At 42.3% G+C, this 27503-nt stretch overlaps 1 protein-coding gene across 1 annotated transcript in view; it reads right to left on the reverse strand.

Moving 5' to 3' along the window:
- Positions 1-3964: 3964 nt before the first annotated feature.
- Positions 3965-27503, reverse strand: part of RGL3 (ral guanine nucleotide dissociation stimulator like 3) — a gene marked incomplete at both ends in the record, with an annotated part of 33176 nt that continues 9637 nt past the window's right edge. The window contains 11 exons of the mRNA XM_081316214.1: positions 3965-4512; positions 10903-11017; positions 14093-14242; positions 18159-18285; positions 19843-19932; positions 21330-21451; positions 21618-21650; positions 22540-22617; positions 23175-23259; positions 23834-23937; positions 27092-27307. Coding sequence (XP_081172340.1) covers positions 3965-4512; positions 10903-11017; positions 14093-14242; positions 18159-18285; positions 19843-19932; positions 21330-21451; positions 21618-21650; positions 22540-22617; positions 23175-23259; positions 23834-23937; positions 27092-27307 — 1668 coding nt within the window. The remainder of the gene's footprint in view (positions 4513-10902; positions 11018-14092; positions 14243-18158; positions 18286-19842; positions 19933-21329; positions 21452-21617; positions 21651-22539; positions 22618-23174; positions 23260-23833; positions 23938-27091; positions 27308-27503) is intronic.

Below are 27503 nucleotides of genomic sequence, written 5' to 3' on the forward strand. Positions count from 1 at the left end.
ACATAGAATAATAGGATTGGGAGGACCTTTGGAGGTCTTCTAAAATGAACCCCCCTGCCTGTGGCAAGAGATTTTATACCAATTTCAGACTTTCTTTGGGCTTGATGGGATGGATATATGAGATCATAGAGAATAACAGAATAGAATAATAGAGTTGGAAGGGACACTGGAAGTCCTCCAGTCCAATTTTCTGCACAAGCAAGAGACCCTATGCCATTTCAGACTAATTGTTCTGTCAGGAAATTTTTCCTTATTTCTAGGTTCCTTCTCTCGTTGATTAGTTTCCATCCATTGCTTCTTGTCTTGCCTTCAGATGCTTTGGAGAACAAGTTGACCCACTCTTCTTTGTGGCAGCCTCTGAGATATTGCAATACTGCTATCATGTGACCCCTAGTCCTTCTTTTCATGAGACCAAACATACCCAATTCCCGCAACCATTTTTCATATCTTTTAGCCTCCAGCCCCTTAATCATCTTTGTTGCTCTTCTTTGCACCCTTTCTAGAGTCTTAACATCTTTTTTATATTGTGGCAATCAAAAATGGATACAATGTTCCAAGCGTGATGTAGTATCTTCTTTCAAATCATCCTCTGTTCTCTGCCATGTATGTTTTAAAGGAAGTCTCTGGATTTGCAGAGAAAAAAAACATATGTCTAGCCAAAGGCTGAGGGATAAAGACATTATACAGATTATGCCAACTGACTCTTCTTGATGCTGTAGGGGAAAAGGCCTTTCTCTGGGGATTCAATTGGGCATCTTCATGGGATGATCTGTGATGGCATGGGTACCACAGAGAATGGAAAATAGGAAAACCTACAGATATGGTTCCTTTCAGTTCTGAATTAATTTGGAAATGATTTCTCTTTGCATTCTTTGCCTTTTGACCAGAGCACTGGCCAGTGGTGACTGTGCAGCCTGGGTTAGGTAGGGAGGTGTGGAGCTGAAGGCAAAAAGGAGGAACTACAAACAGAAAGTTGTTTAGGGATGATAAGAGGGCTTCTTCTGCAAAGGACTTGTTTATTTCAGGCACTTGTACTTTTTGAAAACAGATAGTAGAGCTCTAGTCACTTATCTAACCCCCTCCCCCCCAAATTGGCTGTTATTTTCAAAGAAAATTTTCTCTTTATAAATACATTTATTGATTTGCTATATTGCTAGTGAAATAGCAATGTCATAATTTAACATTCCTGATATATTTGGCCAAATTTCATCCCTACATGAGCGGGAGGGTATGTGGGAGAGTGGGGTTTGCTGTCTGTTTATAGAGAGTAGCTTGCCCTGTCAGTCTTGGTGAGAATTACTTTGTTTTTCTGGGCAAGCTTCCATATCATGGGCTACAGCTACAACCATTTTTTGTTTTTTGGAAATGTCTCTGGTCTGTATCACTCAGATGATGCTTCAGACTCGTGCTTTGCTTTATTTTTTGATTATAATAATCTAATCAGAAAACCAGGAGTGTAATAGTTAAACACATCACTTTAGAAACTGGGCGGCTGTGAATTCTAAGGTTCCTTGAGGCACAAAGTCAGGTGGGTGATCTTGGTCGAGTCACTTTTTCTCAGCCCTGGGAAGGAAGCAAGGGCAAACCACTTCCAAAAAGCCTTGCCAAGAAAACTTCAGGGACTTTCCAAGCAGGTGCAAAAGTCAACAGTGATTCAAAATCAAGAAAACAAAATCCCACACAAGGCCTGTTTGCAGACTAGTGGCTTCAAAGTAGTTACTACTAAACTAGACACACTAGTGTCATAGTAGGGACTACAGGATAATCCCATCTCATGAACACAATTGTCTTTGTATGTTTGAGTTACAGCATAGGAACACCAACTGTAGCCTGGGATTGCATTTCCCCAGACTATAACTGGAACATCCAGTTAAGTTTCAAGCCCACTTTTGCACTCTCCTTCTTCACCCGCAACAAAAGGCTCTTTAGTTCCTCTTCACTTTCTGCCATTAGAGTGGTATCATCTGCATATCTTAGGTTGTTGATATTTCTCCCGGCAATCTTAATTCCAACTTTTGATTCATCTAGCCCTGTCTTACTCATGATGTGCTCTGCATATAAGTTAAACAGGTAGGGCGAAAGTATACAGCCTTTCCCTTTCCCAATTTTGAACCAATCAATGGTTCCATGTCCAATTCTCACTGTTGCTTCTTGACCCACATATAGGTTTCTCAAGAGACAAATAAGATGGTCTGGTACTCCCATCTCTTTAAGAACTTGCCACAGTTTGTTGTGATCCACACAATCAAAGGCTTTAGCATAGTCAATGAAGCAGAAGTAGATGTTTTTCTGGTACTCCCTGTGTGGTTTACCTCTTAGAAATTTCAGAGAAAGCCTTGAATTTTGTCACTTTTGTGCAGGCTAATCTTATACTGTGGGCCAAGCTAACAACTTAAGGGCAATTCAGGGCTTTCTCTGAAATTTCTAAGAGATAAACCACACTGTTCTGAGTGAAAATTGTTGCAGTACGTAATCATCTTATTTTCCCTTCATCTGAAAAATAAATCAAAGCACCTTTTGCTTTAGGGAGAGGGAAACTTTCCCTAGAGACCACAGAGCAATATGCATTTCAAGTGCTAAAGTCTCAAGCATCAACAACAAAAAAAGAATCTACCAGCTATGCATGATATGTTAAAATTCCTACTTCGGCCAGGATGGTAGATCATCCTTGCACTCAAGGCTATCCTTGGCAAGGTAACAGGTGAACCTCTGGGGGTCTCCAAATTGTGCTTCCCCACTGTGATGGAATGTAGAAGAATGGATTCCCAGGAGGGAGGGGGTGCATTCCAAAAAAAAGGAGGCAGCTCAGTCCAGCTATTTTGTGTGAGAAAGAGAGTGACAACAGTTCCTCCCTTTTAGTTCTCATAGTATGTGCTGGATGTAGATAGTAGAATGCTTCAGTTTGGCAAGATTCTGTCTTGTGTTGAACAATAAAAAAAAATCTGTTTGGAAGAATCACCATGTGTCTTTCTTGGTTTCTGGACCTGACACATTCTCAGTTTAAGACAGCAAAAATAAAGTCCTGTCTCTTGTTGTTTTTAGGCCTACAGGTAATCCATTTTTTTCTTCCTGAATCAGGGAATGAATTAAATGATTGAATTACAGCTTACATGGGAGTGGGCAGCATCTTCAAAGCCTCAAGGGAGTTGGGCAAGATTGTCTTAGCACTTTTATGGACTACTGTTTGGTTCTTATACTGTTTTGGTTCTTATGCATCTTGTTCATAAAATTATTCCAACCCTGTTACTGATAATTGTGATAGAATTGAGCAAGCAGCACTAAATATTTAGGATATTCTGGCATTCAGAGAATCTTGATTAATTTAATTAAAAAAGATTTGTAGTGCTGTATGAAACGTGTACATTCTCATAATAACTGGAATATCTGGAGAGCAGGAAGGAAGAAGGCTTAAAGAGTGCAGCACAGGTATATTGAAGCTTGTCATACCTGCGTACCTCTGTGTTTGGGATTTGGTGGGTCTCTTTTCAGCAAAGCTAGGGTAGATTGTGTGGACTCCACCTGGTAGTTCTACAAGCAACAAAAATGGGAAATATTACAGAATCATGTGAAAAGAAATGTATGCTTTCACATACCAAAGATATCACTATCACAGAGCATCCATCTACACAGGTCTGCCCTTGACTACACTATTAAATTTTGAAGGCCATGAATATGTGAACATCACCTTCCCTTAAAACCAAAGACTAGCTCAGTTTTTTGAAGCAACCAGGTGCTATCATTTGGGGACTTCTCAAAATGCTACTTGCAACCACAGGTGGCAAAAGCTGCTTTTTGGAATTGATGGCCTTTGGGCAGTATGATTGTAGATCTCCCAGGAGGAATCTGAGTGGGCAAAGCAGGATCCCACAGATGACCAATTCAGAATAATTACAATCTTTCATGGATTCTTCAGATTTTTAGCCACTTGCATGTTACAGAAGTGTTGTAATCAGACAAGCTATCTTTAGCTTGGAAGATCTGTTCCTATGCTGTTCAACTCTTGATCACTCTGGATTTCTACAAGAGATGTTGGTGGGGACTCTGACCAAAATGATGTCCTCTTGGAAGCATAAGAAGGTGACTGTGGCACAGAAGAAGGTGTTTGCAATTTCTGCACAATATGAGGGGGAACTGGGTGTTGAGGAACAGACAGATAGGGAGGGGGAGAATCAGGGGAGGCTATTACTGACTGATTTTCCAAAAACCAGGAGGAAGGAGCAAAACATGGATGTGTTGAAAGACATGACCTAAAGTGTGGATCCTCAGCAGGGAGGGATGGAGAAAGGGAAACTGGGCTATTCGGTGCACTATGTGAAAATACGAAACATGAACTGGCAGCAAGGGTGCCAAAATCTTTGAGAGAGGGGATATGGCGAAGAGCAGCTTTGCTCCCAGGCTTTGTCCTCAAGTGTGGTTCCCTGATGATTCCCTTTTTCTGGAGCAGGAAGAAGTCATGGGGTCCAGCAGGATTCATGGCATAGAAAACATTTGCACTGTCAGGAATCAGCAGCTCTTCAGGGGAGAAAAAGAACAAAACACAGAAAGAATGAGAGTGTGTGAGCATCTCCCCTCCTTCCATCTTAAAAGAATAACAGAGCTGGAAGGGACCTTGGAGATCTTCTAATGCATGGAGGAGGCCCTAGACCATTTCAGACAAGTGGCTGTCCAGTCTCTTTAAAAGCCTCCAGTGATGGAGCACCCACAACTTCTAAAGGCAAGCCGTTCCACGAGTTTATTGTTCTATTAGGAAATTTCTCCTTAGTTCTAGGTTGCTTCTCCCCTTGATTAATTTCCATCCATTGCTTCTAGTCTTGCCTTCTGATGCTTTGGAAAATAAGTTGATCCACTCTTATTTGTGGCAGCCTCTGAGATATTGGAACACTGCTATAATGTCACATTTAGTCCTTCTTTTCACTAGACTATACATACCCAATTCCTGCAATCATTCTTCACCTGTTTTAACATCCAGTCCCCTAATGATCTTTGTTGCTCTTCCCTGCACTCTTTCTAGAGTCTCAACATCTTTTTTATATTGTGGTGATCACAACTGGATGCAGTATTCTAAGTGTGATCTTACCAGGGCATTATAAAACAGAAGTAACATTTAAAATGATTTTGATTCTATCCCTTTGTACTGGCTTTTTTGGTGGCTGCAGCACACTACTGACTCATATTTAAGTAATTGTCCAGTAGGAATTCAAGATCCCTCTTGCAGTTACTGCTATTGAGCCAAATTTCATCTAATCTTCTGTACATTTAATTATACCTAATTAATTACTTTAATTTACTTACATCTAATTTTCTGTGCATTTGGTTTTCTTGTTTAAGTGTAAAACCTTACTTTTCTCGCTACTGAATTTCATTTTCATGGTTCCGACTAACGAGACAGATTAAAGAACAGTCCAGCATTGTTTTATTCTAAAAAGTCTATAATAATGAGAATGAAGTATCTGCACTCATGGATGGAAGCCAGAATCTGAAACCTCCTCCGCTAAACACATCATATCACACACAATTCCCTCCCTTAATTACACATCATAAATCACATTATCCAATTAGTTTAACATGTAAAGTTTCACTTCCTTTCTGTAGCGCCCCAATCTTATCAAAACAACCGCCATTAACTCCCCCCCTTCATTGATTCAAAGCAAAAAAGTTAGAAGGAAAAAACTGCCTCTTATATTGAGAGAAAAAACATCCAATGTTTGCAGCACTGACATTCATTTTGTTAGATAGGGCCCAGTGTTCAAATTGAGATCCTTCTGGATCTTGAGCCTATCTTCTTGGGTGCCAGCTTGGTGTTGTCTGCAAATTTGATGAGTTCCCCCTTCTATCCCCTCACCTAAATAGTTAATGAAGATATTGAAGAGCATTGGGGCTAAAACAGAACCTTGGGGTACCCGGCTTCTTACTTCCCTCCCTGTAGATGTAGTTCCTTTAAGGACTACACATTGAGTGAGGTTTGTCAGCCAGTTACAAATCCATCTGCTGGTGATGCTGTCTAGCCCACATTTTTTTAGCTTACCAATAAGTAGGTTGTGGTCTACTTTGTCAAATGCCTTACTGAAATCCAAGTTATGTTATGTCCACAGCATTTCATTGGTCTACTAATTTAGCCACTTTGTCAAAGAATGAAATAAGATTTGTCTGACATGATCTGTTTTTGACAAACCCGTGTTGGCTTCTGGTTATAACTTTGCTTACTTCTAGGTGTTCACAGATCTGCTGCTTGATTATCTTTTCCAGGATTTTCCCAGGTATTGATGTCAGGCTGATAGGCCTGTGGTTTCCTGGATCTGTTTTTTTCTCTTTCTTGAAGATGGGAACCATATCAGCTTTTTTCCAGTTCTCTGGTAGTTCCCCAGTGCTCCAGGATCTTTGAAAGAGATGGTGTAATGATGCAAGATCACGTTTGCCAGCTCCTTTAGAACTCTGAGAAGTAAACTATCAGGTACTGGTGATTTGAACTCATCTAGAGTGGACAGATATTCTCCTACCATTTTCTTGCCTATTTTAATTCAAATTCCTAGTCTGTCTTTTATACTTCTGTCTTTGGTAGATTGGGCTATTGTTTTCTTTTTGTGTGAAGACAGATGCAAAGAAAAAATTAAGCAGCTCTCCCTGCTACCTGTTACTTCCTTGCCTTCTTCTCACATTAGTGGACCAATTTTTTTAAAAAAAAAATTCTTGGTTTTTTATATGTTTATTTATTTATTTTATTTATTTTATTACATTTATATACCGCCCTTTCCCTGAGGACTCAGGGCGGTTTACAGGAAATTAAAAACCAACAGTACAAAAGTTAAAACCAATTTAAAAAAGATTAAACTTAACCCTGTGCCATTAAAACCCCGATTAAAATAAAATTACTCCTCAGCCTGGGCCCGAGAGCTCGAAGAGCCAGGTCTTCAGGCCCCGGCGGAATGAACGGAGGTCGGGGGCAGTCCTCAGCTCCACTGGCAGCTGGTTCCAGAGGGCAGGCGCCCCCACTGAGAAGGCCCTATCCCTGGGTGTCACCCGCCGGCAATCTCTTGAAAGCTTGTTGTTGTTGTTGTTGTTGTTGTTGTTGTTGTTGTTGTTGTTGTTGTTGTTGTTATTATTATTATTATTATTATTATTATTATTATTATTATTATTATTATTATTATTATTATTATTATTATTATTACACTTGTTGTAAGTCTTAGTTCATTTTGAGCCTTAGCTTTCCTGACTTCATCTTTGCACGTTCAGGCTATATGCTGGTATTCTGCCTTAGATATGTGTCCCTCTTTCCACTTTTTACACTGGTTTTATACAGTCTAAGATACTGGTTTGTTTATGTTCTATTGCTTATGTCTGCATTGTGTTGAACTCTAATATGACATGGTCAGTCTTGCTCAAAGTTCCTGCAACTTCAACCCCCTCTATCATTTGTTCTTTATTAAGAGTTTGTCATCCTGTTTTGGATGACAAAGTTGTCAAATAGGTTGGTCAGGAACCTGTTTGATCTCCTACTTGATGTAGAATTTGTGTCCTAGTTGATGTGCTTGTGGGGGGGATCCAGGGTTCTCCAGTGGAGGGGTGGGTGGGACTGGGGTGGGCACCAGGGCATGGTCCATCAGAGGAGCTTCACCTTCCCTTTTAGGCTGTGCAGGGGACTCCCAGACGGTGGTGCAGGCTGCCCAGAGCCCTGGGTAGCAGAGGGCAAGCACCCAGCCCGGCCCTCGAGCTCCTAGGGCACCAGGACACTGCAGCTCAACCCAGTCCAGCCCCACTTTCCTGAGGGGGCGCTGGCTGTACTTACCTCCTCCTCAAGGCTGCTGCTGTGCTCACTCTCCTTGGCCAGGTTGCTCGTGGTGGGTGCAGGAGGGCAAAGTGCGTGGGCCAGAGGGAGGCCCACTCCATCTCCCTGCGAGGACACCTGGCTTTGTAAACAAAGCATCCTTCACAATAGGATGGGAGACCACCAGGTTAGGCCAGGAGGAAGGGGCAAGGGGATGGTGAAAGGGCAGCAGGGCTGCTGGTGGCCAAGTGCTAAGGCAGGACTTCCCTCAGAGCCTCCCTTCCTCTCATTATAATCTTCCTTTCTTCCTTCCTTCCTTCCTTCCTTCCTTCCTTCCTTCCTTCCTTCCTTCCTTCCTTCCTTCCTTCCTTCCTTCCTTCCTTTTCTTCCTTCTTCCCTTTTCTTTTTTCCCTTCTCTCTTTATGCTCCTTTCTTTTTTCTTCCCCTCTTTCCTTTTTCCTTCCTTGCTCTCTTCCCCTCTTTCCTTCTTTTTCTTTGTCTTTCCTCTTTCCCTTTCTCCATTCCTGTCCCTTCTTGGATGCTCAAATGCAAAAGGGGAAACATTTGTCGATGCCTCCTTGCCTTGTGATCAAATGCCACTTTTGCTAGTAGTCTGTGGCCACTTAAAAGACTGAGAATAAACCAGGCTCAGTTTATCCCATGCTTGCATTTAGTGGGGGCGTCCACAGACAACAGTCCAGAAAAACTGTCAAAATGGTGGCTGTGATAGTTGATCAGAGCTCCTCTGTTTTTTATGTGCAACAGCTTTAGTATTAGGAACAGAGGTAATTTAGTTGCTTTTCTATTAATACATAATCCTTAAAAGGGCTGTCTTGTAGGGACCCTGCCATGGTCTAATTCAGACTGGAAATATAGCAAAGGAAAATATTTTCCCCCACTCTGCTTTGTCCTGCTTTCCCCACTGGAAATGGCTGTTAGCAACATACAAGGAAGGGATAAGAGCTCATAATTCAAGAATACCAATGCTAATTTGCCAACAAGGTTCTGTCTGTGACAAAACAGAACACAAAATTGTTTTCTCCTTTGAACTGGGGCATTTCCAACCGAATTGCCCCTTCCTTCTTTCCTTCCCTCCCTCCTTTCTTCCTCCTTCCCTTCTCCTTTTTTCTTCCTCCCTCTCTCCTTCTCTTCCCCTTTTTCCTTCTTTCTTCCCTCCCTCCTTTTTCCTTCCTTTGTTCCTCCTCCCCTTCCCCCTTTTTCTTTCCTTCTTCTCCCTTGCTTTCCTTCTTTCCTCCCCTTTTTCTTTCCTTACTCTTTCCCTCCCTTTTTCCTTCCTCCCTCCCTCCCCTCTCCCTCCTTCCCTCCTTCTCTTCCCTTTTCTTTCTTTCCTCTCCTTTTTTCCTTCCTTTGTTTCTCCTACCCTTCCCTTTTTCTTTCCTTGCTCCCCTTTCCTTCTTTCTTTCCTCCCCTTTTCTTTCCTTACTCCTTCCCTACCTCCTTTTTCCTTCCTTCCTCCCTCCCTCCCTCCCTTCTCCCTCCCTCCCTCCCTTTCCTTCCTTCCTTCCTTCCTTCCTTCCTTCCTTCCTTCCTTCCTTCCTTCCTTCCTTCCTTCCTTCCTTCTTTCCTTCCTTCTTTCCCTCCTTCTTTCCCTCCCTCTCTCCCTCCCTCCCCTGCTTTTTTTTAAGCTGCCAGAGGCTCCGGACCACCTGCCACCTGCAGCAGGCAGCGGTGGGCAGAGGCATTTTGACCTCTCCCCCCTGTTGTTGCCTCTGCCTTGCTCTCAGCTCACCCCTCCCAGACCCGTGCACACGTGTTTGTGTGTGGGGGGGGTGTCTCACCCCTTGCAGCCCCGTACCCTCAACAGAGACCTTCTCCGATGGCAGGCTGCAAACTAATGAAAGCTGTGTTTTTGGAGTACTTGTTTTTTTCTCTCAACGTGCCTCCGATCACATCACGCCTTGACCCCCTCAGTTCCTGCCCCCAACCCCGTGGAAGGCTGCAAGAAGCTTCCATCGCAGCTTCTCTTATCTCTCCCTTTCTTTTCCTCCCCAATGTCACAGCATGGGGCTGCAAGGTTTGAGACGCTTGCCCACGTGCGCGTGCACGCACACACACACACACAAACACACACAAATATGTGCGTGCGTGTGGAAGAGGTGGCTGAGAGCCATGCACAGGCCCTTCAGGCAAAGAAGCAACAATGGGGGAGGGTCAAAATGGGAAGCCTCCTGCCCAGAGCCTCTGGCAGCTAAAAAACATAAACCTGAGAAGTGCTCAAAAGGCAGTCCCTTTCCCAGCGCACTCCTTCCTTCCCTCCTTCCTTCCCTCCTTCCCTCCTTCCTTCCTTCCTTCCTTCCTTCCTTCCTTCCTTCCTTCCTTCCTTCCTTCCTTCCCTACTTCTCTTTCCTTCCTCTGCATTCAGGAGAGGATGATGGGAGGTGGAGAGATTGCCAATGCTGCTGGTGGCTATGCTGCCACCGGCCGTAGCTATCCCATGCAGGCAGGGGCAGTCCCGGTGAAAGGGAAGCCTGCTGGCCGCGAGGCTCAGTCAGCGAGTGGGCGTGGCACTGATCTACCAGTGGGGGCCATCAAAGCCAGAACGCGCTCAGCCTTAGATCCACGGGGCAGCCCTGGAGCCAGCGAGGGTCCCCCTGCCGTCTCTGCCCAGCCCCAGCACACGAATGCTGGTGTCCTGGGGGCAAGGGAAGTGCTGTCACTACTTCAGCTCCTTCCTCTCCACCCCACTACCGCTTCTTTAGGACGGTCGCATAAAACCTGCCAGGTGCCAAAGTACCACTGGTGGTACATGTACCACCGGTTGAAAAGCCCTGGACTAGAAGACCTCCAAGGTCCCTTCCAAATCTATTGTTCTGTTATTGTGTATTCTGTTATAATGCAATTCCCCCTCCTCTAGCAAAATCTGTTTACAGTTTATATCCTTCTATCAGTATATTCCAGTTGTTTCATTCCACCAAGTTTCAGTAATGGCAACTATATCATACCTGCCCTCATGTACCAGTACTTCAAGAACTTCTTGTTTGTTCCCCAAAGATTGAATTGGTGTATAGGCATCTGAGTCCTTTATGGCTGGCCCTGCCGATCACATGCTGCATCACTGTTTTACTGGCCTATGGCTGTCTCCGCTAGGATCTCTTCTAGGATTCTGCAATTCTTACCTTGACCACCCTCCAGAAGTTGCAGAAGTTGGTAGTTGCATGGTGAGTCCTCTTCCAGTTTGTGCTTCTGCAAGGCCCGCTGTATCACAGCTGTGGTCTTATCCTGGCTAGTGATCTGTAGGGAGAAGTCATTCACTTATAGGTAACCACAGGTGAGTCTGATAGACCCAGCTATGTGACAACACTCTTAAAAGATGAAACAACACATATAAATGGCATTATTATCAACCAAATAGAAAAGTGGTCTCAGTGAAGACATCATAGGCTCTTAGTTGCCCATTCTCTAGTGTATTGCATTAAGTAGATCCATTATCCAAAAATGCTGTTGTTTTTTAAAAAAACACTAATTCCACCTCCATACACATCAGTGTACCCAACTGAGTGCAGAATTCCAGAGAATAGCTAGAAGTGGTAAGAATGCCTTCTTAAATGAACAGTGCAAAGAAATAGAAAAAAAACAATAGAATAGGGAGGACCAGAGATCTCTTCAAGAAAATTGCAGAGATGAAGGGAATGTTTCATGCAAAAATGGGCATGATAAAGGATCAAAATGGCAGGGAACTAACAGAGGCAGAAGAGATTAAGAAGAGGTGGCAAAATTACACAGAAGATCTATACAAGAACGAGCTTAACATCCCTGATAACCATGATGAGGTGGTCACTGACCTCGAGCCAGACATCCTAGAATGTGAAGTGAAGTGGGCCTTAGGAAAGCTGAGCAACAACAAAGCTAGTGGAGGTGACAGTATTCCAGCTGAGCTATTCAAAATCTTAAAAGACAATGCAGTAAAAGTGCTACACTCAATTTGCCAGCAAATTTGGAAAACTCAACAGTGGCCACAGGATTGGAAAAGATCAGTTTACATTCCAATTCCAAAGAAAGGCAGTGCCAAAGAATGTTCAAACTGTCGCACCATTGCACTCATTTCACATGCTAGTAAAGTTATGCTTAAAATCCTGCAAGCTAGACTCCAGCAGTACGTGGATCAAGAACTACCAGAAGTACAGGCAGGATTTTGAAGAGGCAGAGGAACTAGAGAACAAATTGCCAACATACGCTGGATCATGGAGAAAGCTAGGGAGTTCCAGAAAAACATCTACTTTTGCTTCATTGACTATGCTAAAGCCTTTGATTGTGTGGATCACAACAAACTGTGCAAGTTCTTAAAGAGATGTGAGTACCAGACCATTTTATTTGTCTCTTGAGAAACCTATATGTGGGTCAAGAAGCAACAGTGACAACTGGACACGGAACCACTGATTGGTTCAAAATTGAGAAAGGGAAAGGCTGTATACTGTCGCCCTACCTATTTAACTTATATGCAGAGCACATCATGAGAAAGGCAGGGCTAGATGAATCAAAGTTGGAATTAAGATTGCCGGGAGAAATATCAACAGCCTAAGATATGCAGATGATACCACTCTAATGGCAGAAAGTGAAGAGGAACTAAAGAGCCTCTTGTTGCAGGTGAAGAAGGAGAGTGCTAAAGTTGGCTTGAAACTTAACATTAAGAAAACCAAGATCATGGCATCCGGCCTTCTCAATTCCTGGCAAATAGAGGGAGGTAGTGACAGATTTTATTTTCCTAGGCTCCAAGATCACTAATGGGGACCGCAGCCAAGAAATTAAAAGATGCTTGCCTCCTGGGGAGGAAAGCCATGGCAAATCTAGACAGCATACTAAAAAGCAGAGACATCACCCTGCCAACAAAAGTGCGTATAGTCAAGGCTGTGGTCTTCCCAGTTGCAATGTATGGCTGTGAAAGTTGGACCATAAGAAAGGCTGATCATCAAACCTTGGCAAGAGCCTTGGTGGAGCAGTGGGCTAATGCCTCCTTAAGTAACACCAGCTGCCTGCAATTAGTGCAGGTTCGCATCCCACCAGGCTCAAGGTTGACTCAGCCTTCCATCCTTCCGAGGTAGGTAAAATGAGGACCCAGATTGTTGGGGGCAATAAGCTGACTTTGTAATAATGCCGCTGGGGTGTGTGTGAAAGCCCTAATAAGCAGGCATATACATAGAATGAAGGCTACTGCTAAGCTTGTAAGCCGCCCTGAGTCTTCGGAGAAGGGCGGGATATAAATGGAAGTTTTTTTAAAACAAACAAACAATTGAGGCCTTTGAACTATGGTGCTGGAGAAGACTCCTGCGAGTCCCTTGGACTGCAAGGCAATCAAGCCAGTCAGTCCTAGAGGAGATCAACCCTGACTGCTCTTTAGAAGGCCAGATCCTGAAGTTGAAACTCAAATACTTTGGCCACCTAATGAGAAGGAAGGACTCACTGAAGAAGAGCCTAATGCTGGGAAAGATTGAGGGCAATAGAAGAAGGGGACGACAGAGAATGAGGTGGCTGGCTGGAGTCACTGAAGCAGTAGGCATGAGCTTAAATGGACTCCTGGAAGGCCTGGAGGAACGTTGTCCATGGGGTTGCAATGGGTCGGACACGACTTCGCAACTAACAACAACAACACACATCACAGTCCTCAAATGTGATACTGGTAAATCTCCAGAAATGCCTTCTCCTAACTAGTGTCCTCCAGTTGCATAGGACAGCTCTCATAATTTCCAGCCTTTGCTCACAGCAGGTAGGAAGTATAGAGGCTTGATATTAAGCACTTTTGAAAAACATCAAATTGGAAAAAATTGCTCTAGAGGATGGAAACAATCCAGTCTTATTCTCACCGAACAAAAAAATTTCCAAATGCACAAAGTAAAACCATAAAAGTTTTCAGAAGTATGTACAGATTCCTTAGTTCTCTTCTTTCCCATACATGTATCAATCAGTCTTGGTAATTTACAGGCATATAGACTTTAACTCCCAGAAACCCACAGGCAGCATGGCAGTTGATGAGAATTTCAGGAGTTGAATTGCACACATCTGAAAACTGCCAAGGTTGAGAAACCTTGCTCTAGATACTTTGGTTCATTTTTGTTCTAGATCACTTATTTTGTGATATTTATTCTTCACTTTCTCAGTTCACAGCTTCCATGTACAGAAACTGTAAATCTGGGGATTTCCTGATTTTCTTCATTGTTCTGGTGCAATCAGAGAACCCTCATCACTTTAATCATGTGCAATCTTTTGGCATGCTTTCCAGTCATGTCTTTTTTTAAACCTGCCCCAGATATTTCCTGCAATCCAGAACTTGTGGCTTCTCTTCCACAATACTGCCCTCTCTTGGTAACTTACCAGAATGCTGCGATAAAGGTTTCCATTTCCACAGATATTGTTCATATGGACACGGACAATGCGAGATTCTGTCTCTCCCTGTTTAGAGATGGAAGGTGGCACAGGTTGCTCACGCAGAGGGCAGGTTTTCAACTGAGTTACAGGTGGATCCTAAGCAGAGGAGAATGACCAAAAGTGAAATATTATGCCTTTTAAAATGGTATACTTCACCATTTTTGATGTGCCACAAGAGAGTTTTGTGTATGCAAATTGTAACCTATGATGTTGGGGGAACAAATGGTTTATTCTGAGAGCCTAACCAGAGATCCAAGTATCAGAATCTAAAGTAAAACACATTCCAGAATTCTGGGATGGGTTTCAGAAATTCCCCAGGTTTACAGTTTCTGTACATGGAAGCCATGAACTGAGAAAGTGAAGAATAAATCTTGCATAATAAGTGATCTGGAACAAAAATGAACCAAAGTATCCAGAGTAACCTTGAGCAAGGTTACTCAAACTTGGCGGTTTTCAGATGTGTGGACTTCAACTCCTGAAGTTCTCATCAACAGCCATGCTACCTGTGGATTTCTGGGAGTTAAAATCTACATGCCTGTAAATTACCAAGATTGAGAAATGAATGAGAAAGAAGAGAGCTAAGGAATCCATATATACCTCTGAATTAGGCAGTGAAAAATAATTTAAATTCATTCTTGGAATTAGAGAAATGATTGATCACACCATTTAGCAAAATTTTAATTTGGTAGAAAAATGAACAGGAAGGCTTAAATGGCTTCCAAATAGTATTTGTGAGCACAGTATTTCCTGGCACAGTATCAGATTGTCATCCATGTGATCTTTTGGGTAGAAACGTTACCTGTTTGTTCTCTATAGAAGACAGTGGGTAAGAAGACTCACCCATTATAGCAAACACCCATGTTAGTAAGTGAAGTAGGATATGGATACCTAATACTTGGATACTTGAAGCACGGTGGTTGTCCTCAGTCACAAAAGATGCCACCTTTGGAGAAATGCAAGCTCCACTCACCTTTTACAACGTGATTGGCAGCTGCCATTAAAGGCATGCAATCCTGAACAACCAAGCCATTTTATTTGAACTGGGCTTGGGTAAAAAGGGGAGAGAGAAGATATGGATGAAGGCATGAATAGAGTATGTGTGTGCATGTGCACACATGAACAGGCATGTAGATTGATTGTTGATCCTTCCTGGCAATCTACATAAGTTTCAAGGACAACATTGTTGCTTAGCCTTGTTCTAACGATATGAGTAATATTTTGAATTACAAATATAATTATAGCCTAGGTTACACAAACATCCACCTGCTTAATGAGGACAGCATAGATTTTGCTTCCATAGTGTATACTCCATAAAAAGCTTATACTGTGTCACATTAAACATATTAGTCTTAAAGGAAATGTTCCATCTAAGGAGTGAACATGGCTATCCAGCACCCATCATATGACCATACACAAGACTTGGTTTCCTGCGGTATGTCAAGGTTGATGTTTTTGGAAAGTAGTAAGCATGGGAGGGCAGGGAGGGAGGGAGAAGAGAGGCTTCTTGCTGAGGAACTAGATGCTAAGTTAAAACATTTCACCAGACTCCAAGCCAAAGAAGTTACAGAGCAGAGGCAAAGAAGTGAAGCTAAGGAGAAAACTAAGAAGGGGGCAATAGTTCATGCTAATAGCAAAAATAATGAATCAGGGATGAAATTGATTTAAAAAATAATATAAATTGAGATTTCCTATTTAAGTTTCTTTTTAACATTGTTTTGTTATGTATATTTTATGTACAATTCTATTTCTGGTTTAATAAAGATTATTTAACATCTCAATGTGTTTTATAATTTTGGGAGTTTACGAATGTAAAGTGTGTTATGTACTTTTTTTCAAAAACTGCTGTTCCTTCCCCACCCTGGTCCAGGTTTGCCCAGGACAAGCCAATGGGGCTACTCAGAAGACATCATGACTTGTGCATCTGCTTCCCTGGCTTAGAAGGTACATTGCTTGAAGGTGCCACACTAATTTGGCACCCTATCCCTCACAAGACATAAAGAAGGTTGCAACTTCTCACAATTAATTGTTCTATTCTAACAAACAGGTGGTTTATTGCTAGTCTTTTTCTTCGGAGAGGGACTGCAGACTGTGATATAAGTATTCAACAAGTGACTTAAGGTTCTGCACTTAGGCAAGAAAAACCTGCCTGGTTTCTACCTGCACTGGTAGAAAATAGCCAGCACCTGGTTCAACAGTAATGCCTGTGAAAGGGATCCAGGTGGATCACCACTTAAGTAAGAGCCAACAGCTTGCTGCAGTGCCAAAAGGGCCAATGCAATCCAATGCTGTATCAGCAGAAGCATAGCATCAATATCACGAGAAGTGACAGTACAGCTTTATACTGCACTAGTGAGGCCACACTTGGAATACTACACCGTTCTGGTCACCATGATACAAAAAAGATGCTGAGATCGTAGAAAGAGTGCAGAGATGAGCAACAAAGATAATAAGAGGTCTGAGGCTAAATTTTAATGTGAACGGTTAAGAAAACTAGGTATGTTTAACATACCCGTAATGAAGATATGGCTTAATGAAGATATGATAGCTCTCTTCAAGTACTTGAAGGTCTGATACAAAGAAGAGGGAGTCAACCTATTCTCCAAAGCACCTGAGGGCAGGACAAAAAGCAATGGGTGGAAGCATCTGAAAGAGAGATCCAACCTAGAATGAAAGAGAAATTTCCTGACAGAACAATTAGTCAATGGAATACCTTGCCTCTTGGAGTGATAGGTGCTCTATCATTGGAGGTTTTCAAGAAAAGATTGGACATGCATTTGTCTGGGATGGAATAAGGATTCCTACCTTGGACACAGGATTAGACTAGAGTACCTCCAAAGTCCCTTTCAGCTCTTATGATTCTATGATTTCTACGACTTGAAATTAAGTCTTTTTCCGTCCATAAATCTGTATCAAATGCAATCCTACTGCCTGCAATAGATCCCAATCCATCTACAAATCAGCCAATGAAACAAGAAAGAGAGAGTCTTCGCCACTAACATTTCTTGGCTGTGTCACTGCAAATAATCTGCAACTGATCCCAGAAATGAAGTAATAGTTAATGACTTGATCCTGGATTTGGTGCAATCTGCATCAAATTTTCTAGAACACATTCCAGGTTTTAATATTGCTGAAAAGAAAGAAAATAACCTTCTTATTCTAAGGCAGCTTCTTCCAATCTTGGAGCCTACAAATACAACCTCTAAATCTGAATCAGCATTCCTCCGCACGCACCCCTTTGGGAGTGATAGTACCTTATTTTCACACTTTTGGAAGCCACCAGCTTGAAAAAAGTTAACAATCCATAGAAGTGGCTGAACGTTATCATTGTTTTCAAACAGAGAAGTAAAAATATAGAGATACAACATATACTGTAGTTTCTTTATTGTAATATCAACTTCAACAACTGATGTTCATGTTCCTTAATGGAAAATACAGCACTTACTAGCAAGAATGACATCCATTTCCTTCTATTACTCTCTTGGCCATTTTCTTCACAATGCCTGCATTTAATCTTGTTTGCTGTAGTCAGGACCTGTAGCCCAGATCTATGCCATGTTCTGCTACTGCTTGTAATTTTGTTTCAGACAATAAAGCCTTTGGGATAACAGCATCCAGAATGTTCTCCCGAGGAAAAAAAATGGACTGGGTTCCTTCATTAATACTTCCCAGGGGTTATGTTTGTTGTTGAAATTTTATTTTCTTGTGTTCTGTGGCAACAATATGATAACTTCATGTTTTTAAATTCTGTTTTTGATAATACTTATGATGATAATTTCCCAAAGTAGCCTTGTTCGGGCTGTTCATAAAACCCCCAAAAATGGTTATCAAAAAAGGGTAAAATATAGCAATTTAAAAAGACTGATCTTATAAAGCCAATTGTAGCACTTGTATTGTTATGGTGATTGTGTTCCACCAATTGCGTAAGTGTCCATTTCTGTTTTGCAAGAATCCCAAGACTTGAAAGATAGGATAGAAATAAAAATAAACATGTCACCTTGACTCCAGGGGATACCCGTGTTGGGGAGTAAGGGACACTGGATCCATCTTCAGAGTTAAGGCTACTAGAGGAACCCAGTGGCATAGTTGCAGTCTTTTCAGACCCGGAAGCAGTTGCAGATGGTTCTGAGCCCAAGAGGAGTCTGCAAAGAAGGAGGCAAAGGGGTCCAGACAGAGAGTTAAGGGAAACATGCAGTTTCACATATTCCTCATCTCTCTCCACGTTAGAATAAAAGCAAATGGATCCCAGCATATCCTCAGATCCATCTCATTATTTAACCCTCCATAATACTCTGGTCTCATCATTTCAACCCAGGAGCACAAATCATCTATGTGTATCTGAGCAGCCCAGGACTATATAAGGGCTTGAGTGGCTAGTATAGATCTGGGAGTAGAATGTGGATTTTATACTTCAGAAGCTGCTCAGGTTAAAGTTATTCCTTGCCATGTAATTCATCAATGGGTTTAGATCTTGGTCTCATCATTTTCTCTGAGTATCATTTTTCTAACTCTCAGACCAACCCTGCATCCCCCTTTATAGAATGTGGTCCAGAAATAATTCCAATGATCATTTGGAAAGCTTTACCAGCTTGTAAATCCACTTACAGTGCCACCTTATTCAAAGAGTTTAATCAAAATTAGTAAACTTCTGAACGTCTCTTCTCATGAATACAATACCTAAATTTCTAATGCTAGTACAGTTATGCATTTAAAATACTTCAATCATTCTCCATAGTCATTATATTTCTGCAACAGCCCATTTCTTCTGAAAATTCCCTCTTAGGAAATTTAATTTAATTTAGAAGTACCATCGCTTCCAAATTGTGCTTAATACTTAGAAAAAATTAACTTGCAGATAGCTGAGTTCCAGGACTTTTCACATTATACTAGGGAAAGTGGGTTATAATTTTACTCTGAATAGTAACCGTATGACCTGGAAAGCCAAGACCCCTTGCAAATCTCCAGAGGCCTAGGTTGCCTGGATCTGATGGTACAGTATATGAAGACGGCGACATTGTGCCCCATATATACAGGAGCAGCTTTAGGTGCAGCCCTGTTGTCCCTCTGAATAGTCTAGTACCCTATTTTTTAACAATGGCCAGCCAGATGCTTCAGAAAACCACACAAAGGAAGCACAAAGTAAATGGTTTAATTTGTTGATTTATAATTCCACTATGGTTTAATCTGTCCACACTCAAATTAACCCAGTTTTGGTTGCCCTTCCCCTCAGCATAAAAACAGACTGTAGGTATTGTGTAGTGAGCTTTAGTAGGCAAGGAGCAGACCAGCATAGTTACAACATCTTTATTGACTCAAACTAGAACTGGAGAACTGCAGGCAATTGCCTGTAATTTATACTCTGAGCCCACAGGGCCTTAACCAATCACAATACTTGGAAAGCCCACCCAAATATAAATGTTCCAAGTTTCCCTCCAAAACAGTTGGAGTTAACAGCCAGGGTCATCTAAAGGTTAGTTTCATTTTAGCTTCACAAACAGTTGGAGTTAAGTTAGTTTCACTTTACAGGGCTTAACATGACTTTATATATTTCAATACATAACAGTAGGAACCAAAAAAACCTCCCACAGGGTAGATGGGGTGCTTGTCTGGAGCCTGGAGGGAAGGATCGGGCATGCAAAAGGGCAGAGGATAGAAAGGAATAAGAACGTCTCCTCTCACCAGTTACTGGGATGACTTACGAGCTGAAGCGTTTGGTCAGACTGCGATGCAGCTTTGGGGAGCTGGGACAGGAGTCAGCTGGTGGTTCTATCATACAAGAAATGCAGTATCTGGAGGAGAACAGTGAAGACAGATTCTATAGCTACATCTTCTCAACTATTGGCTGAGGCTACACATGGCACTTTGGGGTTTACGCCCTGAGCTCTTAGCCCTGATAATTTCCCTTACTGCTTGTTTGCTCATCAATTCTCAGAAACCTCTCCGATTCTCTGCCCTGCCCCATGCTCTCGCTGGGTTCTTCATCCCTACTCAGTAGTATTCACCCATCCTTTAGCTGGCAAATACCAGTGTAATATTTACCTCCCACTGCTAACCCTATCTTGCCTCTTTTGTGTCTATTCTGAGTCATTGCCAAAGGCAATGATTTAGGACAGAGCCTCTTATTTGGGTAAGATGCCTTTACTGTCTTTGCTGCTCTGTCCCCTTTCAGCATGTTACCATTCCCAGAGGGAACTTCTACCATCAGTTCACTGCAGCAGCAATTGAATTAGTCTGTCTCCAAGACTCTGCCTGGGCTTCTCTAAGCTGGTTTCACACCATATTCGGCATGTTTCAAGTTACAGTAAAACAATATGGAATACAGAGACATGGAAAGACAACAGGGCCAACAGCCTTCTTTTCTCCTTTCTCTTGCCTTGATTGTGCAATGATCTACATCTTGAAAAGCAGGAGAGCTAAATCTAACTGGTGGTGGGCAACCACTCTCTTACTTTGGTAGCTGGGAAGGCGAGGAATGACTGAACTTTACAAATATAATGAATCTGTGAAACTAGCAACAAAAGAATCATTTCAACATCCTTCATTATTTTCTGAACACTGCAGTGACAAAACAAAATAGGATTGCTGCCTGTTAATGGAAATATCACCATTAATGCCATTTCACAATACTACGAAAGTGTTAATAGCATAAATATATCTCTTCTTCCCCAAATAAAATAGTCTGACCTTTTCTCTTCTGCTTTTCTTGGCAATGTACAGTTACTTTGCAAAGTAAAATGGGCAGCATATAAGAGATAGATGATAGATGATAGATAGATAGATAGATAGATAGATAGATAGATAGATAGATAGATAGATAGATAGATAGATGATAGATAAACTGCACTTGGATAGGGACTAATTCAGTAAAGATTCAATAATAGTACATTTGAAGAAAACAATAATTTAGATGATTTTTTTTCAGCAGGGAAAGGGCACACATAGCACAGAATCAAGCTGCTTCTCTCTGCATTGTCTTTGATAAAGGCCCTGTAAACTGATTTTTTTCTGATGTAAAAAGTGGTAAGTTGTTATGAGCACACTTTAAATGTGCAATTATTGCTCCATTTAAAAATCTGTAACCAGAGGTGCAACCTGAGTGATACAAGTATTAGGAGTGTCTAATGCTTTCGCCCACCAAACAATTTTCTGTCCATCCCCAGCAGAAAACTTTAATCCCTCTTCCCACCTCTGGTCTTCAGAAAGCTGCTGCTGGTGGTGGAAAGCCAAGTGGAAGGATGGATTCAGGCAAAGGTTGTATCCCTGACAGGACTGTTGCAGATGATAGATAGAGAAGAGGATTGCTGCTTCCTGAAGAAGAGAAGTACGTATGACAGAGTCACACTATTGCTGTGGTTGCACCCATGTCCATTCTCTTGGTGGCCAGGATTATGCCTCCCCATCCCAGAGCTAAGCACAAAACTAGGAAATGTTAGCTCCTGCCCTTATCCCTCTAGTTCTTCTACCTTTGATTTACCTTGCGCCTCTTCTCAAAGTTAATGAGCTGGCCCTGTGGAATTGGAAAAAGAAAATAAAATAGAGACAATGAGCAGCACATGGAATCAGAACTTAAGCAGCAGCTAGTTGAACCAGCCCTCATTAACATGTTTTGTGCAAGTTTCAGGCTCAATCATCCTCCCCTTTTTTTAGGTAAAAGGAATTCAAATAGCAGACTGAGAATTTAGACAACTGCAGTCCACCAGAAAAGTAAGAAACAATCTGGTGATATTTTAAAGAGTAAACAAGGTATTGGGACACATGATAAACTGGACAACACTTTATCTGATACAAGACAAAAACAGTCCCTTGGCAACTACTGACAAGTTCTCCCCTTCCCAGCTCATATACACATATATACAAGCATGGATGGCCAGCAAATATTACATCCTCAATGAGCACAGTCCTATACAGTAGAGGTGAACTGGCAGGCAAGTCCACAATGGGACCAGTATTCCATCAGATACTCAGTTTCTACATTGAATGGGGCCTTGTATTTCGTAACAGATTGCTTGAATTTGAATCAGTAATGGACTGGCATCCACTTTGGTACAGTGTCTTCAGAACAGTGTTGATTGTTTATGGAAGGTAGGTTTCCTTCTTGAGTAACTGTGGGATTTGGTGCAAGCTGCAGATTCCTTGCCAGCCTCCAGAGTGATCCCAGATACATCACATTGCAACAGTCCAAAATTACATGCTAATCATTCTTCGATGTAAGAGGCATCCCTTCTCCTAATGATGTTTGGTAAAAAATAAAGCCATTCACATACATTCAATATTTCAAACCAGATGGGGTTAAATAAATAATTTGAAATACCCACTCAAGTGTCATGAGAGCAATTGTTTGCCCTTTCACCACATTCTCCTTCCCCCTCTTTCAGCCCTCTTTCAAAGATGCTCACCTCCACAAAATCTGGTAGTGCTGTATCCAGCATGATTAGGTCAGTTAAAAAGGTGCCAAGGTATGGGATGGTAGGAGTCTGCAACAAAAACCCTAAATTCATTAGGTGGGTATGCCATAACACTAGCAATTCCAAACAAGGAAAGAGAATGATGTAATTTCTCTTGTAGCCTTGTGGGAACCCACCCACCTAACATACCCACTTGTCAAGAATTGCAAGAATTACACTAATTGTGTAAATCTAAGACCATGATATGAAAGAAAAATTGCAAAATGTTTCTATGAATACTGGCAAATGCAAGCATTAAGCAAATCTGGCTGGATCCAATCAAGACGTTATTACCATTTGAAATCTCACCTGCAGAGAAGTCCTGACTGGTGTTTGATGATTTCTCCATCCATCACAAGGACTCTGAGTATCTACTTCCTACAGAAGAATCCCAGAGGGCAAACTGATGTTCAGATGGTATAAAATTAAAACGAACCAATTGACCATCTTAAACTACATCCAGAATCAGTCAGTGAAAAATGTCAGTATTTTCCCTCACTACTTCCATGAGAGATGGAAAACCATTTGGAAAACCACCCTTGTGCATCACATTCTTTTTCCTTCTTCTCAGAAGATATTCCCCCTACCTGCAGCAAGATTTCTCGGCAGTTCAAGTGATTGTGATCTTCGGAGAAGATCTGTGAGAGCTTTTGAAAGGAGCTCCTGGTTTCTCTGTGGGATAAAATGCAAAACTGCCTGAGATAGGGTCTGTCTAATGAGCTTTCTTTCTTGTAGATCTGCTCTCCATATCCCAGGGATCTGCCATGTCCTGGCCTTTTGCCAAAGGGAAGGCAGCTTGGTATATTTGACCAGCCCCTTTGCCCTCTCTTATCTCATTCCCTTACAAAGACTTACTGTCAGGTCCCCACAGATCCCTATTGGGACACTACCATTCTGGTGGGAAGGGGGGGGGGGGCTTGGAGCTTTTCTACAATGTACCCAGTTTGCTTTGTTTCTCCTTTGCTTTGATGTATCTTCCAGGGAATTGGGGAGGAATGACTTATCACATTCTCGGCTCAGAGTTCTCACAATACATTCTCTCCTTCAAATTGGCTCTTCATGGATTGGGCAGTTGGGAGGGGTTTTGAACAGTAGGCTTTAACCTAATGTTTTCACATGGGTACTTTAGATCTTGCCTGCTTTCTTTGCAATCACTGTCTTCCAATAAAAGAGCCTTTTGAAATGTTGCCTGTTTCAAGAGTTCACCTTGCTTGAGGGAATAGCTGAGGTGAGACCTTACACTTACCTGTTGACTGCAGCCCAGGTGCGCTTTAGTCGGTAAATAGAGTTGGATTGAAGAGCAGAGAGGATGGCATACAGTGAGGAGAAATTCCTTAAGGTCCGGCATCGCTGGAAGTTTGGTGTTGGGGAGGAAAAGATAAATAGTTCAGTAAGGAGTGAAAGATTATAGCTGTGTGAACAAAGATTGCAAAAGAAAGAGACAAAGATAGAGGCACAATCTGTTAAATAAGGGTATAATTTTTATTGGTTTAATCAAATTAATCTAACATTAAAGAGAGACTGAATTTAAAATGAAAATATGTGTTTTTAATATTTAATTTTAATATTTACAATTGTGTAAATTGGCGGTTATCTCAGTTTTTTAACAATCCAAGAATGCAACCCAAGAATGCAGAGCACCTCTCTGAGGGAGATGGGTGGTTAAGAAATGTGAAATATAAAAAACATATAAATGATAATAAATAAGTTCTGAAACTGTACACCTCAATTTAAATGGAAATATTTCTTTAAATATTACCATTGGATATTTAAATATGTTGATTTACCTAATTTTAAAGCAATTTATTAAAATAGTTTTCATGTTCAACACATTCATTTATACTGTGTTTCCCCCAAAATAAGACCAGGTCTTTTTTTTTTTGCCTCCAAAAGAGGCATTAACTCTTATTTTTGGGTAACGTCTTATTTTTTTCCAGGAGCTGCCCCATGTACCCCACACCCCGCTTACCATGCCTCAGGGCTCCAGCTGCTGCTGCCACCGCAGGGTGCATCCTACTTATGTTGCCGCTGCCGCAAGGTGCATCCTGCTGCCATTGCCACTGTTGCGAGGTGTGTCCTGCCATCATTGCTTCTGCCACTGTGAGGCACATCCTGATGGTGTTGCTGCCGCTGCAAGGTGTATCCTGTTGCTTTTGGTGCCACTGCCGTGAGGCACGTCTCACCACCATTGCTGCTGCTGCCATGAGGAATGTCCTGCCATCATTGCCACCACTGGCACAACGTGCATCCCGCAGTGCACCTCATGACGGTGGCAATGGCGGGATGCACCTCACGGCAGCGACAACATGCCTTGCGGCAGCAATGCCAACAAGACATGCCTCGCGGCTACCTCTCAGCAACAAAGGAAGCAGGACGCACCTTGCAATGGCGGCAATGGTGGCAGGATGCGCCTTGCGGTGGCGGCAACAAAACAGGATGCACCTTGCGACAGCATGATGCACCTCACAGTGGCAGCAACAGGATGAGCTTTGCGGCGGCAGCAATACCAGTAGGACCTGCCTTGCGGCAGTGGAAATAACAGTAAGATGTACCTTGCAGCAGCAGTGGCGACGGCGGTGTGATGCACCTTGTGGCAGCAGCAGCAGCAGCAGCAGGAGCTCTGTGTCATGGTAAGCAGGTGAGGGGCGTGCAAGTCAGCTATCCCCTCCCCCCGCTTCACCTCACCTCGTGTCTTAGCAAATAAGTAGGTCTTATTTTTGAGGTAGGGCTTATATAAGGCCCACTGAAAAAAAATAAACTAGGGATTATTTTGGGGGTATTTTCAGGGAAACACGGCAGTTTTCATGTTCAACATATTAAAGGTTGTTTTTTTAATTGAAGCAATCTTCACTTTTGGCCCTCAGAATAGCGATGCCTGTCAGATTTGCCATTTTCAACTTATTTTCTTTGCTGGCATCCTGCCATAAAACGGAAGAGGGAGACAAGGAATTTGCAGTAATAAAGTTTGGCATGGGAGTGAGAAGACAAATGATGGGAAAGGGAAACACACTGACAAGAACCAGAGTGCCAAATCGGAATAAAGCAGCCAACACGGATACCTGGCCTGGGAACGGAATGTGAAACTACATTGAGAGGCACCAAACATTCAAGCAGTTCCCAAAACATCTAAATGGTATACTGTACCAGGAGAGCCAGGGAAAGAGGGAAAAGGGTAATCTTTGTGTGGGAACAGTGAAATCTAGCTTTACTTTTGCTGCAACCACTTAACTTTAATAAAAGAGCCTATCACTTCAAACAAATAAAGTCAAAAGTCTTTCTTTCCTAAAGATCCAAGTTGGGGCAGGCCTGACATTAAACTGTCCATCATTAATCTATTGAAAACCAAAGGGAAAGGGAGACCTAAATCTAACCAACTCCTAAAGTGGACAACAGAATGCCAAGTGGCTGTACAAAAAGCTCAAAACACTTATTTGCAGCCGAACTCATTCTAAAGTACCCAGACCCGAAACCACCACCACCACCCCGCCTTTGTCATCCAGGTGGATGCTAGTGAAGTATTAGTGCTATTGTTTTGCTGCAGAAAAATGACCAAGGGATCCTGCAGCCATGTCCTTACATATCCTAAATGAGACAGAACGCAGATGGGCCTATCTTCATAACCCAATCACTCATTGAGAAGGAACAGCATGATAATTAGCATAATTAGAATGAGCATGATAATTAAAACCAACTATTAATTATTGTGACCTAGGAACAGGCTGACGTCAGATTTGTCTAAATATGATAAAAGTTGGATTCCACCAATGACTGTCCAAGAGAGATTCCACTGGTGTCATGTTCATTGCCATGCCTACTCTTTCCTTGTATATATACCTACAGAACATAGTATAAGATACTTCAACACTACAGTGACCTAAAGTCCCCTACGGTACTATAAAGTTGCTTGTTGTGCCTAACTAAAAGCAGCCAAGGAACTCTACCAGATTTTATGGAGTTTAAAAGAGGCATTTATTTTGACAATCAGCTGACCAGTGCTGGGGCCACAGGGTACCTTCCTCTTTCAACCTCTGCCCTTTTCTCTCCAGCCACACCAACAATTGGCCAGTGTAGCTTCCCACTCAATGTTTTTGCTCCTCTTGCCTGCCCTGCAATTGTCCATCTGCATTCTGTAACCATCAAGCACACTTAATTCTCCCGCTTGCACTTTTCTACCCTATTTTTTTTATTCATCCAGAAAACTCAGAATCCCTTTACTTTGGGGAACAGAAATGTACAGGCTCAGAGCATACAATAACTGAGAAGAATTCAACTCATGCAGAAAAATAACAAGAAAACCCTTTCAGGGATGTCAATTGAAAAAGGTAGCAAGAGGCATTAGTGCTAAACATTGTCAAGAAATATTGTCACAAACGAGGAATGCACCTGAGCAGTTATTACCTCTCTGGCTCAGTTTCCCAAGAGATGAACTACGCAACCCCTAACATCATGCTCAGCCCTGCTTTGTTTTCCCATTACCACCACTCTGGCCCTCTTCCTGACTTACTCCAGCAATTTGGATCCATTTCTCCAGCAGGTTTGCACGCTGGGGAATGTGCATGGCCAGATCCCCCAGCACAGATGTGATGACACAGCTGGTGACTGCATTAAACTGGGTCACAGTAGCACGGACACTGGGAGCCATGTGCTGATTCTTCTTCTTGTCTCGTTGGGACCAAATGCAGCCAAGGCAGTGGAAGGGTACCACTGCTCTAAAGAGGTTCTGGAGAAAGGGAAGGGGAAAGAAGGAATTCAGCACCAATTGAAGGCCATTTAGTGCATTAAGTGATTTCAGAGCAGGTGTACAAGATCCAAGGCCTCAAATAGACATATTGCAAAGCAAAGAACCACCCCAAATACACCCCTGCAGCAGCCACATCCCATCCATTTTATGGTCCTTAGTACCCACTCTTTCCAAC

This window comes from Vipera berus (assembly GCF_964194415.1).
Source record: "Vipera berus genome assembly, chromosome: 2".
In the NCBI taxonomy this organism is placed as follows: Eukaryota; Metazoa; Chordata; class Lepidosauria; order Squamata; family Viperidae; genus Vipera; species Vipera berus.